We start from the raw sequence: 18,639 nt of genomic DNA on the forward strand, positions 1-18,639 counted from the left end.
TGTTAGTCAATACCACAAGGCTATCCCAAGATGATGACTGATCTTAAAAAATAGAATACCTATCCAGGTACCAATATAACGAGAGATCAACACGAAGAAATATGCAGAATAATTACACAAATTACAATTTTGCTCAAGTCATATCATTGTCTGCATGGTGCAATAAAGGCACAAATTTCATACAAACTAGAAAAGTCTATAAATAACTATGAGCCCACCTCTTCATTAAATTTGCTGGCTAGTTCCAATTTTTCCTTTTCCACTTTGTTCAGCTTCCACCGAAGATCTGTAGAACTGCTGTCGCCACCCCCAGGTTGCAAGTGCTTCATTTGATTCTGAAGCTGATTAATGGTACTCTGCAATCTGAGCAAAGAAATTTTTAAAAATATTACATTTATATAGCATAATTCACAACCTTGGGATGTCCAAGAGCACTTCATAACTAATTAAGTACTTTTGAAATTGTAACCTAGGGAAACTGAGCAGCCAGTTTGTGCACAGGAACAGCAATGAGATAAACGAGCAGATCATGATTGTGGTGTGGTTGGTTGAGGGATAAATGTTGGCCAGGACACCAGAGGATCTCCCTGCTCCTCTCCGAATAGTGCAATGGGATCTTTTACATTCACCCAGAGGGCAGACTGGCTTCAGTTTGAAAGCCAATAAACTTATTCAGCACAAATTGAAAAACAAACTTTAAGCATTTTAATTCCCACTAATCCACAATCATTACTTAAATGGGTATTTTCATTCCTGGAGTATTCTCCCAGTCATATTAAAAACACTTAAAATATAAAATGATGCCAAATATGTGGATTATGTTAGCCATAGATGAATAATTAATTGTCTGACGTGCAATGGCTATTTCCAAGGGTTACTACAGTTACATTACCTCTCAATGTCATTAACAGTAGGATTTTGCCTTTGGTGAGAAGACAATCTTGGGATGATTATATTCCTTGGTCCTGTACTAGCTCTCATTTGAACAATCTGGGAGCGGTCATCAATCCCATCCAGGGAACGTCGCACAGGGTCTTGCAAATCTGCAGCAGACATAACTTTTCTGTCTCTACATGTTTTAAAATCTTTAAGTAAACAGAAATAAAAGCTGTCAGGATTAAAAAGTAAATACTAGCACAATATTCGATAATATGGGGAAATCAGTCGCAAGAGAAAAAGTCTTGTTCTCCACGATGTCTAAAACGGCTGTATACAGGGATTCGTCGAAAAGTGACTCACTTACAAAGTTAATTCTCCTTTAAATAAAATAATTTGATTCATAGTTCCATTATGGAGTCTAATCTAGGTCAGTGCATGTTAAGTAAACACAAGGGGCATTCTATCCCAACTGCGAACAATCTAGTCCGTACACTTATCCAATGTCAATTTAATCAGTCAGGAAAAATACTATGGAACACAGAACCTTGAGCACACTTACTGCTTACTTCTGGCCCACTCATGAATTCGCCCCGACCTTGCGACCAGTTCGTGCTGTACAACACGGAAAGGGTCGTATTTGTAAACGAGGGCATTAGGCTCTCGCTGTGGTGGATCGAGAAGGAAAACAATCTCAAGAAGCAGGTTAATTGAAGCGCTAAATACAAAACGGTTTTCGGTTATTATAAGTGGGGGTGTCAAAATCACAGGGCAGCAGCCAGTGCGGTGCCCAACTGTTGCGTTTCACAGTTGAGCATTGTGAACAAACACCGCTGCAAAGTGAGAGAGTCGCCTTACAACCCCTGGCAGGTACAGCACTTGACGTCAAGATATCGTGCAATAAAGTGAAACCTACCACATTCGCAGGGGTCAGAGGACAGCAAACAAACGGCGGGGGGCGACAGTAACGAGTGGGGGGGTGGGTCAGGTACCCCAGGGCAAAAGGGGTGAGGGTCAGGTACCCCGGGGTTGGGGGGGGGGGGGGGATCAGGTACCCCGGGGCAGGCGGGGTGGGGTCAGGTACCCCGGGGCGGGGGGGTCAGGTACCCCGGGGCGGGGAAGAGAGTCAGGTACCACCGGGCAAAAGGGGGGTGGGCAGGTACCCGGTACCCCAGGGCAAAGGGGGGGGGGGCCCGGTGGCATCAATCTGTACAACACCCTTTCGCGCCCTCCCCAATTTAAAAAGCGGGGGCAGCGATAGAAAAGTAGCCGGTCGGTTCTGTAAACCGCGGTGCGGCCGAACTCCCACCTGTCCCCTCCGCCGCTCCTGGCTTTAAATGTCCCGCCCGGCGCCGCTGTTTGCGACTGATCAACTCAACGCCTCGAGCGGGACGCGCGATCAGTTTAAAACTCAACTGACGTCTTCCGCCCCGCAGCTTCGTGGGGTGTGCAAAGCTCCACTCCGGTTGGTGGCGTGTGACGCAAGGCCGTGGGAGGGCACGTGATAAGCCGGCCCGCTGTGGCGGCGGAGGGGAGGGGAGGGGAGGTTAAGGGTTGGCTGGAAGGCAGCTGGTCGCCAGGTAACGCGGGCCGGATGCGTGCGCGCGTCAACCGCCGGCTGCGGCCCCGCGCGCTGGTTCGTCCCGCTCGCGGTCAACGGCAGGGCGGTAAGAGGGGGAGCAGATTTCCGACACATCACACGTAAGCCCAATAAACTCTTCCAATAATCCGCTGCTGAAACCTTCATCTATGCCTTTGTTGCCTCCAGACATGACTATTCCAAAGCACTCCCGGCTGGTCTCCCACATTCTACCCACAGAGGTGATCCAAAACTCTGCTGCCCTGTCCTAAGCGCACCAAATCCCACTCGCCCATCACCTACATTCGCTGACCTACATTGGCTTCTGGTTAATCAACGCTGTGATTTCAAAATTCTCATCCTTGTTTACAAATCCCTCCATGGCCTCGCCCCTCCAGTTCTCTAATCTCCTCCAGCCTCTCAATCCCCCAAGATGCCTGCGCTCTATCAATTCTGGCCTCTTGAGCATCCCCGATTTCAATTGCTCCACCATTGGCGGTAGTGCTTTCAGCTGCCGAGGCCCTCAGCTCTGAAATTCCCTCCCTAAACCTCTCTCTCTCTCCCTTCTCCTTTAAGATGCTCCTTAAAATCTACGTCTTTGACCAAGCTTTAGGTCATCTGCTCTAATATCTCTTTATGTGGCTTGGTGTCACATTTAGTCTAATAACACTCCTGTGATGCACCTTAGGACATTTACTACATTAAAGGCGTTTTAACTGTGCCTCAGTGTGGTCACACTCTCCTCTGAGTCTACTCCAGAGACTTCAGCACAGAAATCTAAGCTGACATTCCCAGGGCAACACTGAGGGAGCGCTACACTGTCAGAGAGGCAATACTGAGGGAGTTCTAACTGTCAGAAAGCCGGTACTGAGAGAGTGCTGCGCTGTCGGAGGGACAGTACTGAGGAAGTGCAGACGGGGAGTACTGAGATTGATAAGATTTTTGTTAACCAAAAGTATTAAGGAATATGGAGTTAGGTCGAACATCAGCCATAATCTCATTGAATGGCGGAACAGGCTCGAGGGGCTAAATGGCCGACTCCTGTTTCTATGTTCCTATGTACTGAGCTGCACTGTCGGAGGGGCAGTACTGAGGGAGCGCTGCACTGTTGGAGGGGCAGTATTGAGGAAGTGCTACACTGTCGGAGATGCTATCTTTCGGATGAGATGTTAAACTGGGACCCCGTCTGCCCTTTCAGGTGCAGTTTATGATTCAGCGGCGAGTATGCTCTCAGTGAGCCATGGCTGACACAATGAGAGAGAGAGTACAGGATGTACCACGGACACATCTGTGCAAAACAGACTGCTTGAGCGACATATGAACTATTCCTGTAGAACTGTATTTAGACAAAAGCATCTTAGATGAAACTTATATTACATGACTTTAAAACAAAAGTTAAAGGGGAGTGATTACCATGGAATGGACAAGTCTGTATGTCATGGAAAAGTACTGGGAGACTCAAGAAACACAAAATGAAATAACGAGTAAGAGATGGGGCCTTATATCTAACAGTTGTTCACCAAATCTAGCCAATATATTGGCAGAGCTGGACAATTCGGCTTTGAGTTCATATTAGCCAGCATATGGTGATAGGCTTACATCATATTTTACGACCAAAAGTAGGTGTATTTGCTTTAAAGGTATCAATGTACAATGCAATGTATCTTCAGGAGGCACTTCTGATCAAGAAGGGCCTGGATTAGTGACGGTCACACCCCGATGGGCATTCTACTTGTAAGTATGATAGATATATCTTTTTACTTGTAATCACGTATATGTTCAATAAACCTTGAAATTTAACTTGTCCCTGGAGTCCATGCTTCTCTTAAGATTGGATTGGAAGCCCTATACGGTATCAGTCCAAACTCAGCGTGGCGGGTGGGTACACAAGGTAAGCTATCACAGCTTGAGGAGGGGCAAAGCTAGAGAACTCTATAATCAGGGTTACAAGAGAAATAAGCACTCTCGGGGGGGGGGGGGGGGGGGGGGGCGGCATAGCAAGCCAGGCACAGAAAGCTGTATCAGTACAAGTGAAGGAGTAGTCAGGAAAATATCCCAGACAGGGAAGCTGGGCCAGAAAGTTCCACCAGCCACGGAGGGAGAAGAGTACAAAATCTATTCAACGTAACCAGAGTTAATAATAATACAAGTTACTCCAGTATTGTTCCATTTCTATGGTGTCAAATCCCTCTTAGACACAAACAAGTTATTTTAATCCACCACTGATCTCCTTTAACTTGTATATAGACATAGAGACATAGAAATTAGGTGCAGGAGCAGATAATTCGATCCTTCTCGCCTGCACCGCCATACAATAAGATCATGGCTGATCATTCAACCTCAGTACCCCTTTCCTGCTTTCTCTCCATACCCCTTGACCCCTTTGGCCATTAGGGCCATATCTAACTCCCTTTCGAATAAATCGAACGAACTGGCCTCAATAACTTTCTGCGGTAGAGAATTTTGCAGGTTAACCACTCTCTGAGTGAAGAAGTTTCTCCTCATCTCGGTCCTAAATGGCTTACCCTTATTCTTAGACTGTGCCCCCTGGTTCTGGAACTCCCCAGCAAAGGGAACATTCTTCCTGCCTCTAACCTGTTCAATCCCGTCTGAATTTTATATGTTTCTATGAAATCCCCTCTCATTCTTCTAAACTCCAGTGGATACAAGCCCAGTTGATCCAGTCTCTCCTCATATGTCAGTCCTGCCATCCCAGGAATCAATCTGGTGAACCTTCGCTGTACTCCCTCAATAGCAAAAACGTCCTTCCTCAGATTAGGGGACCAAAACTGAACACAATATTCCAGGTGTGGCCTCACCAAGGCTCTGTACTTAGGGGACCAAAACTGAACACAATATTCCAGGTGTGGCCTCACCAAGGCTCTGTACAAGTGCAGTAAGACCTCCCTGCTCCTATACTCAAATCCTCTAGCTATGAAGGCCAACATGCCATTTGCCTTCTTCACAGCCTGCTGTACCTGTATGCCAAACTTCAATGACTGATGTATCATGACACCCAGGTCTCGTTGCACCCCCCCTTTTCCTAATTATATAAATTATATAAATCAATTGATTTGTTTGAGTTTTGCCAATAAATTTATAAAGTTGCTGTCAGGTAAATACAATGCATTAATAGATAAATATTCATCCTGACAGCCCGCTTTAAATATGTTGACATGCTTCAACAACTGGTATCATTAACATATAAATTCCCATGAAGATGTTAATATTTTATCTACAGTACTGCATTAATCTTTTTTGGCATTTTTGATGGCAAACAATGTAAAGGACACCAACTTTCCATGCTGTTCATTCTATCCTTGCCATTTACAAATGTAAATAATATGGCTGCATGATGGAAACAGCTGGCATCAAAGAATTACAACATCCCTCAGGACTCTCGGCAATAATTGATAAGATTTCTGAAGGTAAGGAGTGATAGTTTACAAAACTCTTATGAGGTTAATAATTCAAAAGTGTTCCACACCTTAAACCGGAAACTAAAGACTGTAGAAGTGAGCTACAATACTTCTAAACAGGATGGAAGAGGAAGAGTGAACAACTACCATTTTGAAGATGCTTTTCTATGGTGGTTTTCAGCTGACAGTGATGCTCAAATGTCAGTGAATTGATAGTTCTTCAGGTGAAAGGTAATGCTGTGGATGATAAATCAGTCAGGAATTAGAGACTTCTGTAATGTGGTTAATCAGAAAGAATGTAATCGTATTGTGTTTACATTATACTGGAAAAAAGGAAGGTAAGAAGTCAAGAGGCTACAGGCAAATGGGTAAAATCTATGTTCTCAATGGTACTGAAACCATACAACAGATACTACATAAATGGTGAAGTGGAGTATTTAAAATAAACACTGGATACCAGGTCTGCATTCGAAAGTTCAAGCAGTCTTTATTTTGCACCGGCGGGGAGGTGCCCTGCTCTGGGTCTAGCCAGGTCACTGTCCAATGATACATAGTTTCAAGCAACCTTTTATACATTTAAAGGTTCATGCTCAACCTCACGATCCTTTGACACCATTTGATTTGTTCAAAGCCCACATGCACAATGGCTGATTGGTTAATCCTCTTTCGCGTCACATAGCCACTCGTCTATTTTTATGCCTAGCTCGCATAGCATTCAAAGTTTGCCTGAAGTTTGTGGTTTGTACATTTGAAGCCATTACTGCTTCTTAGACGATGTCATTTACCAACCACATCCCATGCTTGTGCTTTGAACATTATTTCAGGGGATTTATTTTAGCTAACGCCTGTCTGCGGTTTATGAGTACGTGCTGTATCAGCTGTTGCAGTTAATTTGCAGGTTGCATTGTTAACCCCTTAATTCCTGAAGGACACAATGTCCCACTTCAGTCCCCCCCTTTTGGTACTTGGCTATCCAGCCCAAGAATACCAATCATTACTACATTACCTGCCTTATGCATCCCACCCAAATTGCAGTGATCAGCTGCTAGGTTAGGGATGCCTAGTGCATGTGAATATAAATAATTCCTTCGTCCTGCATGCCACACATAACCCAATTCCCCATTCCACTGCTAGTCCTAACTGTATAACCACCAGTACGTGAGAAGCTATACGAATCCATGGATGGATATCCACATTCATTCCCCAATTCCATACATGTTTCCACCACTGAGTGTCTTTTAGGGTTTCTTCGATGTCCTTCGAATGTTGTATGGAATTATCCAAAATCTCCTGATACTGTCCTTTTACTTTCTCAGTGTCCTTTTTCAATTGCGTCAAAGGTTCTTCGAGATGGAGAATGTACTGCCAACTGGGTGTCTCGAATTGTTTCATTTCATCATTCCATTCCGGGTTGTTCAAAGTAATGTTCTTTATGCGTTCCTCCTTTTGTGGGAATAGGTATCAATGGCCTGTCTGGACCACCGCTTTAGGCGTAAAACAGAAATTAGGTTCTGGGATCGCACATATGACATTACTGTTGTGTCTGTAAAGCATGCACTCTCATGTTCCGCCACCAGGGAGCTCATCTCCTGAAGTCCCAAGGGATCCCAGCATCCCTTGGGAGCACTGTATATAAGCCGGCCCCTAAGGACTGTTCCTCACTCTGGAGTGTCTGAATAAAGACTGAGGTCACTGTTACTTTAACCTCCCTGTGGGCAGCCTCATCTGTGTTAGGAACACAATAACTGGCGACGAGAATACAAATCTAATGCAAAGATGCAGCAAACTGGGCATCCTGGAGAAGTTCTCTGAGGGTGAGGACTGGGAAGCCTATGTCGAACAGCTAGACCAGTACTTTGTAGCCAACGAGCTGGACGGAGAAGGAAACGCTGCAAAAAGGAGAGCTGTCCTCCTCATGGTCTGCGGATCACCGACCTACAGCCTCATGAAGAATCTTCTGGCTCCGGTGAAACCCACAGATAAGTCATATGAGGAGCTGTGTACACTGATTCGGGAGCATCTTAACCCGAGGGAGAGCGTGCTGATGGTGAGGTATCGGTTCTACACGTGCCAGCAATCTGAAGGTCAGGAAGTAGCGAGTTACGTCGCTGAGCTAAGGCGACTTGCAGGACAATGTGAGTTTGATGGCTATCTGGAGCAAATGCTCAGAGACTTTTTTGTACTAGGCATTGGCCACAAGACCATCCTACGAAAACTTTTGACTGTAGAGACACCGACCCTCAGTAAGGCCATTGCGATAGCACAGGCGTTTATGTCCACCAGTGATAACACCAAACAAATCTCTCAGCACACAAGTGCTGGCAATGTTCATAAATTAACTGGAACTGTGTTTGCGAGCAGAAATGTACTGGGCAGAACCCACGAGTCTGCAACTGCCAGCAGGCCTCAGGTGACCCAGATGACTTAGAGTCCCCAACAAAGGATGAATGCAAGGCAATTCACACCTTGTTGGCGTTGTGGAGGCTTCCATTCAGCCTATTCATGCCGCTTCAAAGGGTATGTTTGCAAGAGCTGTGGAACAATGGGGCACCTCCAACGAGCTGCAAGCTCTGCAAAACCTGCTAACCACCTCGTGGCAGAGGAAGATCAGTCCATGGTGGATCAAAGCAATTTCGAGCCTCAGAGAGAGGAGACAGATGCTGAAGTACATGGGGTGCACACATTTTCGACGAAATGTCCGACTAGAAACATAGAAAATAGGTGCAGGAGTAGGCCATTCAGCCCTTCTAGCCTGCACCGCCATTCAATGAGTTCATGGCTGAACATGAAACTTCAGTACCCCCTTCCTGCTTTCTCGCCATAACCCTTGATCCCCCGAGTAGTAAGGACTTCATCTAACTCCCTTTTGAATATATTTAGTGAATTGGCCTCAACTACTTTCTGTGTTAGAAAATTCCACAGGTTCACCACTCTCTGGGTGAAGAAGTTTCTCCTCATCTCGGTCCTAAATGGCTTACCCCTTATCCTCAGACTGTGACCCCTTGTTCTGGACTTCCCCAACATTGGGAACATTCTTCCTGCATCTAACCTGTCTAAACCCGTCAGAATTTTAAACGTTTCTATGAGGTCCCCTCTCATTCTTCTGAACTCCAGTGAATACAAGCCCAGTTGATCCAGTCTTTCTTGATAGGTCAGTCCCGCCATCATGGGAATCAGTCTGGTGAATCTTCGCTGCACTCCCTCAATAGCAAGAATGTCCTTCCTCAAGTTAGGAGACCAAAACTGTACACAATACTCCAGGTGTGGCCTCACCAAGGCCCTGTACAACTGTAGCAACACCTCCCTGCCCCTGTATTCAAATCCCCTCGCTATGAAAGGCCAACATGCCATTTGCTTTCTTAACCGCCTGCTGTACCTGCATGCTAACCTTCAATGACTGATGTACCATGACACCCAGGTCTCGTTGCACCTTCCCTTTTCCTAATCTGTCACCATTCAGATAATAGTCTGTCTCTCTGTTTTTACCACCAAAGTGGATAACCTCACATTATACTTCATCTGCCATGCATTTGCCCACTCACCTAACCTATCCAAGTCACTCTGCAGCCTAATAGCATCCTCCTCGCAGCTCACACTGCCACCCAACTTAGTGTCATCCGCAAATTTGGAGATACTGCATTTAATCCCCTCGTCTAAATCATTAATGTACAATGTAAACAGCTGGGGCCCCAGCACAGAACCTTGCGGCACCCCACTAGTCACTGCCTGCCATTCTGAAAAGTACCCGTTTACTCCTACTCTTTGCTTCCTGTCTGACAACCAGTTCTCAATCCACGTCAGCACACTACCCCCAATCCCATGTGCTTTAACTTTGCACATTAATCTCTTGTGTGGGACCTTGTCGAAAGCCTTCTGAAAGTCCAAATAAACCACATCAACTGGTTCTCCTTTGTCCACTTTACTGGAAACATCCTCAAAAAATTCCAGAAGATTTGTCAAGCATGATTTCCCTTTCACAAATCCATGCTGACTTGGACCTATCATGTCACCATTTTCCAGATGCACTGCTATGACATCCTTAATAATTGATTCCATCATTTTACCCACTACTGAGGTCAGGCTGACCGGTCTGTAATTCCCTGTTTTCTCTCTCCCTCCTTTTTTAAAAAGTGGGGTTACATTGGCTACCCTCCACTCCATAGGAACTGATCCAGAGTCAATGGAATGTTGGAAAATGACTGTCAATGCATCCGCTATTTCCAAGGCCACCTCCTTAAGTACTCTGGGATGCAGTCCATCAGGCCCTGGGGGTTTATCGGCCTTCAATCCCATCAATTTCCCCAACACAATTTCCCGACTAATAAAGATTTCCCTCAGTTCCCCCTCCTTACTAGACCCTCTGACCCCTTTTATATCCGGAAGGTTGTTTGTATCCTCCTTAGTGAATACCGAACCAAAGTACTTGTTCAATTGGTCTGCCATTTCTTTGTTCCCCGTTATGACTTCCCCTGATTCTGACTGCAGGGGACCTACGTTTGTCTTTACTAACCTTTTTCTCTTTACATACCTATAGAAACTTTTGCAATCCACCTTAATGTTCCCTGCAAGCTTCTTCTCGTACTCCATTTTCCCTGCCCTAATCAAACCCTTTGTCCTCCTCTGCTGAGTTCTAAATTTCTCCCAGTCCCCGGGTTCGCTGCTATTTCTGGCCAATTTGTATGCCACTTCCTTGGCTTTAATACTATCCCTGATTTCCCTAGATAGCCACGGTTGAGCCACCTTCCCTTTTTTATTTTTACGCCAGACAGGAATGTACAATTGTTGTAATTCATCCATGCGGTCTCTAAATGTCTGCCATTGCCCATCCACAGTCAACTCCCTAAGTATCATTCGCCAATCTATCCTAGCCAATTCACGCCTCATACCTTCAAAGTTACCCTTCTTTAAGTTCTGGACCATGGTCTCTGAATTTACTGTTTCATTCTCCATCCTAATGCAGAATTCCACCATATTATGGTCACTCTTCCCCAAGGGGCCTCGCACAATGAGATTGCTAATTAATCCTCTCTCATTACACAACACCCAGTCTAAGATGACCTCCCCCCTAGTTGGTTCCTCAACATACTGGTCTAGGAAACCATCCCTTATGCACTCCAGGAAATCCTCCTCCACCGTATTGCTTCCAGTTTGGCTAGCCCAATCTATGTGCATATTAAAGTCACCCATTATAACTGCTACACCTTTATTGCATGCACCCCTAATTTCCTGTTTGATGCCCTCCCCAACATCCCTATTACTGTTTGGAGGTCTGTACACAACTCCCACTAACGTTTTTTGCCCTTTGGTGTTCTGCAGCTCTACCCATATAGATTCCACATCATCCAAGCTAATGTCTTTCCTAACTATTGCATTAATCTCCTCTTTAACCAACAATGCTACCCCACCTCCTTTTCCCTTTACTCTATCCTTCCTGAATGTCGAATACCCCTGAATGTTGAGTTCCCAGCACTGATCATCCTGGAGCCACGTCTCCGTAATCCCAATCACATCATATTTATTAACATCTATTTGCACAGTTAATTCATCCACCTTATTGCGGATACTCCTTGCATTAAGACACAAAGCCTTCAGGCTTGTTTTTTTAACACCCTTTGTCCTTTTAGAATTTTGCTGTACAGTGGCCCTTTTTGTTCTTTGCCTTGGGTTTCTCCGCCCTCCACTTTTCCTCATCTCCTTTCTGTCTTTTGCTTTTGCCTCCTTTTTGTTTCCCTCTGTCTCCCTGCATTGGTTCCCATCCCCCTGCCATATTAGTTTAAATCCTCCCCAACAGCACTAGCAAACACTCCCCCGAGGACATTGGTTCCGGTCCTGCCCAGGTGCAGACCGTCCGGTTTGTACTGGTCCCACCTCCCCCAGAACCGGTCCCAATGCCCCAGGAATTTGAATCCCTCCCTGCTGCACCACTGCTCAAGCCACGTATTCATCTGCGCTATCCTGCGATTCCTGCTCTGACTATCACGTGGCACTGGTAGCAATCCCGAGATTACTACTTTTGAGGTCCTACTTTTTAATTTAGCTCCTAGCTCCTTAAATTCGTTTCGTAGGACCTCATCCCTTTTTTTACCTATGTCGTTGGTACCAATGTGCACCACGACAACTGGCTGTTCTCCCTCCAATTTCAGAATGTCCTGCACCCGCTCCGAGACATCCTTGACCCTTGCACCAGGGAGGCAACATACAATCCTGGAGTCTCGGTCGCGGCCGCAGAAACGCCTATCTATTCCCCTCACCATTGAATCCCCTATCACTATTGCTCTCCCACTCTTTTTCCTGCCCTCCTGTGCAACAGAGCCAGCCACGGTGCCATGAACTTGGCTGCTGCTGCCCTCCCCTGATGAGTCATCCCCCTCAACAGTACCCAAAGCAGTGTATCTGTTTTGCAGGGGGATGACCGCAGGAGACCTTCCTTGCACTGGTCTTCCTGCTGGTCTTCCATTCCCTCGCTGGCTGTGGACCCTTTCCCTGCGGTAAGACCAACTCGCTACACGTGATACTCACGTCATTCTCAGCATCGTGGGTGCTCCAGAGTGAATCCACCCTCAGCTCCAACTCCGCAACGCGGTCTGTCAGGAGCTGGAGGCGGATACACTTCCTGCACACATAGTCGTCAGGGACACCAGAAGTGTCCCTGAGTTCCCACATGGTACAGGAGGAGCATAACACCCTACCGAGCTCTCCTGCCATGACTGAACCCTTAGATACGCTTAAATTGGCAACAACAATGTTAAAAGTTACTGACTAATACAAGAAGAAAAAGAAAAACTACTCACCAATCACCAGCCAATCACTTACCCCCTAGGCTGTGACGTCACCTTTGTTTCTTTGCCTTCTCCCTGTAGCTGCACCGGCACGCCTCTCGCCGACCCCGGACTCGCGCTGCTCCGAGCTCCCGCCTCCTCGACTGACTGCTCGAACTGCTCGACTCCCGCTGGCCTTTATAGGCCTCTCGCCGACCCCGGACTCGCGCTGCTCCGAGCTCCCGCCTCCTCGACTGACTGCTCGAACTGCTCGACTCCCGCTGGCCTTTATAGGCCTCTCGCCGACCCCGGACTCGCGCTGCTCCGAGCTCCCGCCTCCTCGACTGACTGCTCGAACTGCTCGACTCCCGCTGGCCTTTATAGGCCTCTCGCCGACCCCGGACTCGCGCTGCTCCGAGCTCCCGCCTCCTCGACTGACTGCTCGAACTGCTCGACTCCCGCTGGCCTTTATAGGCCTCTCGCCGACTCCGGACTCGCGCTGCTCCGAGCTCCCGCCTCCTCGACTATAATGCTAAATGTAAAATTGAATGGCTTACTCATAGCCATGGAACTGGACACTGGTGCTAGCCAATCCATCATGAGTAAAAAGATGTTTGAGAGACTGTGGTGCAACAAGGCATTCAGACCAGCCCTGAGCCCCATCCACACGAAACTGAGAACGTACACCAAAGAGCTTATCACTGTCCTGGGCAGCGCCATGGTCAAGGTCACCTATGAGGGCACGGTGCATGAACTGCCACTCTGGATTGCCCCGAGCGATGGCCCCACACTGTTTGGAAGGAGCTGGTTGGGCAAAATCCGCTGGAACTGGGATGACATCCGAGCGCTATTACATGTCGATGAGGCCTCATGTACCCAGGTTCTTAATAAATTTCCTTCCCTTTTTGAGCCAGGCATTGGAAACGTTTCCAGAGCGAAGGTGCGGATCCACTTGGCCCCAGAGGCACGACCCATTCACCAGAAGGTGCGAGCGGTACCTCACATGATGAGGGAGAGAGTGGTAATCGAGCTGGACAGGCTGCAACACGAGGGCATCATCTCCTCAGTGGAATTCAGCAAGTGGGCCAGCCCGATTGTTCCAGTACTCAAAAGTGATGGCACCGTCAGGATTTGCGGCGATTATAAAGTAACCATTCATCGCTTCTCTCTACAGGACCAATACCCACTACCTAAGGCAGACGACCTATTTGCGACGCTGGCAGGAGGCAAGCCGTTCACCAAGCTCGACCTGACTTCGGCCTACATGACGCAGGAGCTGGAGGAGTCTTCAAAGAGCCTCACCTGCATCAACACACACAAGGGACTGTTCATCTACAACAGATGCCTGTTTGGAATTCGGTTGGCTGCAACGATCTTCCAGAGAAACATATAATCAAGTCGGTACCACACACAGTGGTCTTTCAGGACGACATATTATTCATGGGTCGGGACACCGCCGAACACCTACAAAACCTGGAAGAGGTCCTCCAGTGACTGGATCATGTAGGGCTGCGGCTGAAGAGGTCGAAATTCATCTTCATGGCAACAGACATGGAGTTTTTGGGGAGAAAGATCACGGCGGACGGCATTCGGCCCACAGGCGCCAAGACAGAGGCTATCAGGAACGCGCCCAGGCCACAGAACGTCACGGAGCTGCGGTCGTTCCTGGGACTCCTCAACTATTTTGGTAACATCCTAATGGGGTTAAGCACCCTTTTAGGGCCCCTACATGTGTTATTGCGCAAAGGTGAGAACTGGATATGGGGAAAAAAAGCAAGTAATTGCTTTTGAGAAAGCCAGAAACATTTTATGCTCCAACAAGCTGCTTGTATTGTACAACCCGTGTAAAAGACTTGTGCTTGCATGGTGACGCATTATCGTACGGAATCGGATGTGTATTACAACAAGCTAACATTACGGGGAAGTTGCAACCTGTTGCCTATGCTTCCAGGAGCTTGTCTAAGGCTGAGAGGGCCTACAGCATGATTGAGAAAGAGGCATTAGCGTGTGTGTTCGGGGTAAAGAAAATGCATCAGTACCTGTTTGGCCTCAAATTTGAGCTGGAAACTGATCACAGGCCCCTCACATCCCTGTTCGCTGAAAACAAGGGGATAAATACTAATGCCTCAGCCCGCATACAAAGGTGGGCACTCGCGCTAAGAGCCAGGCACTGAGAACTGTGTGGATGCTCTCAGTCGGCTACCATTGCCCACTACTGGGGTGGAAATGGCGCAGCCTGCAAACTTGTTGATGGTGGTGCAGCCCGCAGACTTGTTGATGGTCATGGAAGCGTTTGAAAATGATAAATCACCTGTCACGGCCCGCCAGATTAGGACAAGGACCAGCCAAGATCCTCTGCTGTCCCTATTAAAAAAACTGTGTACTGCATGGAAGCTGGGCCAGCAACCCGTTGAAATGCAAGAGCCAATCAAGCCATTCTAGCAGCGAAAGGACAAGCTGTCCATTCAGGCAGACTGCCCGTTGTGGGGTAACCGTGTAGTGCTACCAGAAAAGGACAGGGAGCCGTTCATCTCGGAACTCCACAGCACACACCAGGATATAGTAATGATGAAAGCGATAGCCAGATCCCACGTATGGTGGCCCGGCATCGACTCTGACTTAGAGTCCTGTGTACGGCAATGCAGCGTATGTGCTCAGTTGAGCAACGCGCTCAGAGAGACACCACTAAGTTTGTGGTCCTGGCCCTCCAGACCATGGTCGAGGATCCATGTCAACTATGCGGGCCCGTTTCTTGGTAAAATGTTCCTGATGGTGGTGGATGCTTTTTCAAAATGGATTGAATGTGAAATAATGTCGGGAAGCACCACCACCATCACCATTGAAAGCCTGAGGGCCATGTTTGCCACCCACGGACTGCCTGACATACTGGTCAGTGACAACGGGCCATGTTTCACCAGTGCCGAATTGAAAGAATTCATGACCCGCAATGGGATCAAACATGTCACATCGGCCCCGATTAAACCAGCCTCCAATGGGCAGGCAGAGCAGGCAGTACAAACCATCAAACAGAGCCTTAAACGAGTCACGGAGGGCTCACTCCAATCCCGCCTGTCCCGAATACTGCTCAGCTGCCGCACGAGACCCACTCGCTCACAGGGGTGCCCCTGGCTGAGCTACTCATGAAAAGGACACTTAAAACCAGACTCTTGCTGGTTCATCCCAACCTGCATGATCAGGTAGCGAGCAGGCGACAGCAACAAAATGTAAACGATGGTCGCACCATTGTGTCACGGGAAATTGATCTGAATGACCCTGTGTATGTGCTGAACTATGGACATGGTCCCAAGTGGATCGCAGGCACGGTGGTCGCTAAAGAAGGGAATTGGGTGTTTGTAGTCAAACTAGACCACGGACAAATTTGCAGAAAGCACCTGGACCAAACGTGGCTGCGGTTCACAGACTGCCCTGAACAACCCACAGCAGACACCACCTTTTTCGAGCCCACAACACACACCCAAAGGATCAACGACACCACGCCGGACCACGAAATCAAACCCATCATGCCCAACAGCTCAGCAAGGCCAAGCTCACCAAATAGCCCTGCAGGGCCAACAACACACCAGCCCAGCGAGGGCACAGCCAACACACCAGAACAGACATTTATATCGAGGTGGTCCACCAGGGAAAGAAAGGCTCCCGACCACCTCATCTTGTAAATAGTTTTCACTTTGACTTTGCGGGAGGAGTGATGTTGTGTATCTGTAAAGCATGCACTCTCATGTTCCACCACCAGGGAGCTCATCCCCTGAAGTCCCAAGGGATCCCAGCATCCCTTGGGAGCACTGTATATAAGGCCTGTTCCTCACTCTGGAGTGTCTTATTAAAGACTGAGGTCACTGTTACTTTAACCTCCCTGTGTGCTGCCTCATCTGTGTTCGGAACACAATAATTACCATGCTTGTACTCATTTTCCTTGGTAGATATGCAGTATGTCCCATCATCCCGGGCTGCCACCTCAGTCTATCCCTGACTAAAGGGGCTGATTTCCAACATGCAGTTAACCATCTGAGTGAACCCACACGCTATACATTGCTCTCCTATGGGGTGTACACACACGATCGCATCTAAATATTGCCTGCAGCCGTCGATGTGCACCCCTTGGAATGGGCCACTTAGTTTCACCCATAGAGGGGGCATACCGTGGAATAAAACCCAGGATTGACCTTGTATCTCGCCAATGTTCCGTTGGTTCAGCCTCTGCCCTCCATCTGTGGGCTAGCTAAGACCATACCTATCAATTTCACTTCTCTGGTAATACCATTACATGGGGACAAGAACACTTGTGTTGTCTTATGAACATCGCAGAGGGTAATACCATCCTTAGTCCATTTGGACAACTGCTCATTACTTGTCCAATCAGGTATGTTTCCCTATTTCATCTGGGTTACATTGTATCGGATGTTTCCTAGTAACCACATGCCATATATTGCACATACAAGTTCTTTATGTGTTTCTTGGGTTAGATCATTTAGTCGCACACTTATCTTATTGTTAGTTTGGCATGAGGCTCTCGGATTTCCTCGACTTGCAGCATTTGTCTGGTGACCTCGTCCCCTGTTTCTGACAACTGCGAAGTCGGACCGTTTTCCTTTAGTAAAAGGGTTCTCAAACGTTGGGCTAAATCTTGAACTCCTTGGTCTATCCTGGCTACGTCATATGTGTTAACAGTTGCCACCCCTGCCGCATACCAATAGTGTGTGTCGGTTGTTAGTCAATAGATAACATGAAAACCACACATCGTCTCGTAGTTCATTGTCAGACTACCTCGATCATATGTACCGTAAGTATCACCTCAGCGTCTATCTGTCTTGAACCTCTCTTCCCCATTTCGCTTAATGCCCATAGTACTTGGTCCTCAATTGGCCCAATTAACTATCTTCCCTTTGGCAGTTACAATTTTAACTCCTTTCTTACAGTGATATTTACTTGCCTACGCAAATAAATACTGAATGAAAACCGCGCCGCAAGTCTCACAGTTTGTCGTGATGGAACAAGCCAGGTTGGTACTGCACTGGTATTCCCAGTGTATGGTGCTGATACAATAGTCACACTTCCCTCTTTATACAGATCATATGGGAAAATGCTGTCCCGCAATTACCTTCAGCATGCAGTTCCATGTTATCCCATCCCAATTAAACCCGCATGCAGAGGCTGCATGTTCTACCATATTGTAGAGGCAAATGAACATGTCCTGAGCTTGAGTACACCCAATTTGGCATGGGGCTACACATGTTTTTCCACCTGGGTTAAATTTCCGGTGTTCATTGTATGCTACTAAATTTTCTCAGGCATGATAGGATAATACCATACTATCTCTAACAAGGTGATGTAAATGACACTCGTGCCACCGTGTACACCTGTTACTAACCTTCTGACTTGGCACAGAGTCTTAGTAAGTTGATAAGTGGACATTGCCCTAGGTCTCGATCAGTTACCCAGAAAGAGCTTTCCCTCAGCAATATGCTGCAGGTTTCCTTGGGCTTGTTCCACTAACCAAGATCCATACTGTTATGAATGCAGCCCTATGTAACCAGTTTTATACCGCCCCCAGAGGGCGAACCTGTTGGAGTCCCAAGGGATCCCAGCATCCCTTGGGAGCACTGTATATAATCAGGCCTCCCATGCTGTACCGGCACACTGGAGTCAGAATAAAGGAATTAAGGTCACACTTACTCATGTCTACAGTACTCAGTTACATTACTTTATTGCGGACATAACAACTGGCGACGAGATAACGAACCATCACGTGAAAATGCAGAGAACTATTGGTATCCTGGAGAAATGCTCAGAAGGGGATGGTTGGGAGGCCTTCGTGGAGCGACTCTACCAATACTTCGTGGTCAACGAGCTGGAAGGGAACGAGAATGCTGCCAAACGAATGGCGATTCTCCTTACCGTCTGCAGAGCAACAACCTATGGCCTCATGAAGAACCTTCTTGTTCCGGTGGAACCAACAACCAAATCGTATGAAGAACTGTGTACGCTG

The 18,639-nt window shown here is 47.4% G+C and overlaps 1 protein-coding gene and 1 long non-coding RNA gene across 8 annotated transcripts in view; one reads left to right on the forward strand and one right to left on the reverse strand.

The window, feature by feature from the left end:
* Positions 1-2,332, reverse strand: part of LOC139268435 (coiled-coil domain-containing protein 171-like) — a 413,113-nt gene extending 410,781 nt beyond the window's left edge. For 4 of the 7 annotated variants that reach the window (XM_070886586.1, XM_070886577.1, XM_070886622.1 and 1 more), the window contains exons 1-3: positions 1,439-1,532; positions 893-1,085; positions 219-363 (exon numbers count right to left, since the gene is read on the reverse strand). In XM_070886586.1, the coding sequence (XP_070742687.1) occupies positions 219-363; positions 893-1,085; positions 1,439-1,532 (432 nt within the window). Of the gene's footprint in view, positions 1-218; positions 364-892; positions 1,086-1,438; positions 1,533-2,185; positions 2,268-2,296 lie in introns of those variants that run through there. The other 3 variants (XM_070886604.1, XM_070886612.1, XM_070886596.1) reach the window with 3 other exon arrangements.
* A 167-nt stretch (positions 2,333-2,499) lies between these two features.
* LOC139268475 (uncharacterized) overlaps positions 2,500-18,639 on the forward strand; it is a 70,769-nt gene continuing 54,629 nt past the window's right edge. Inside the window, exons 1-2 of the long non-coding RNA XR_011594035.1 lie at positions 2,500-2,577; positions 4,126-4,189. This is a non-coding gene — a long non-coding RNA (uncharacterized lncRNA). The remainder of the gene's footprint in view (positions 2,578-4,125; positions 4,190-18,639) is intronic.

The sequence above is a fragment of the Pristiophorus japonicus genome, chromosome 1 (assembly GCF_044704955.1).
Source record: "Pristiophorus japonicus isolate sPriJap1 chromosome 1, sPriJap1.hap1, whole genome shotgun sequence".
NCBI classification, from domain to species: Eukaryota; Metazoa; Chordata; class Chondrichthyes; family Pristiophoridae; genus Pristiophorus; species Pristiophorus japonicus.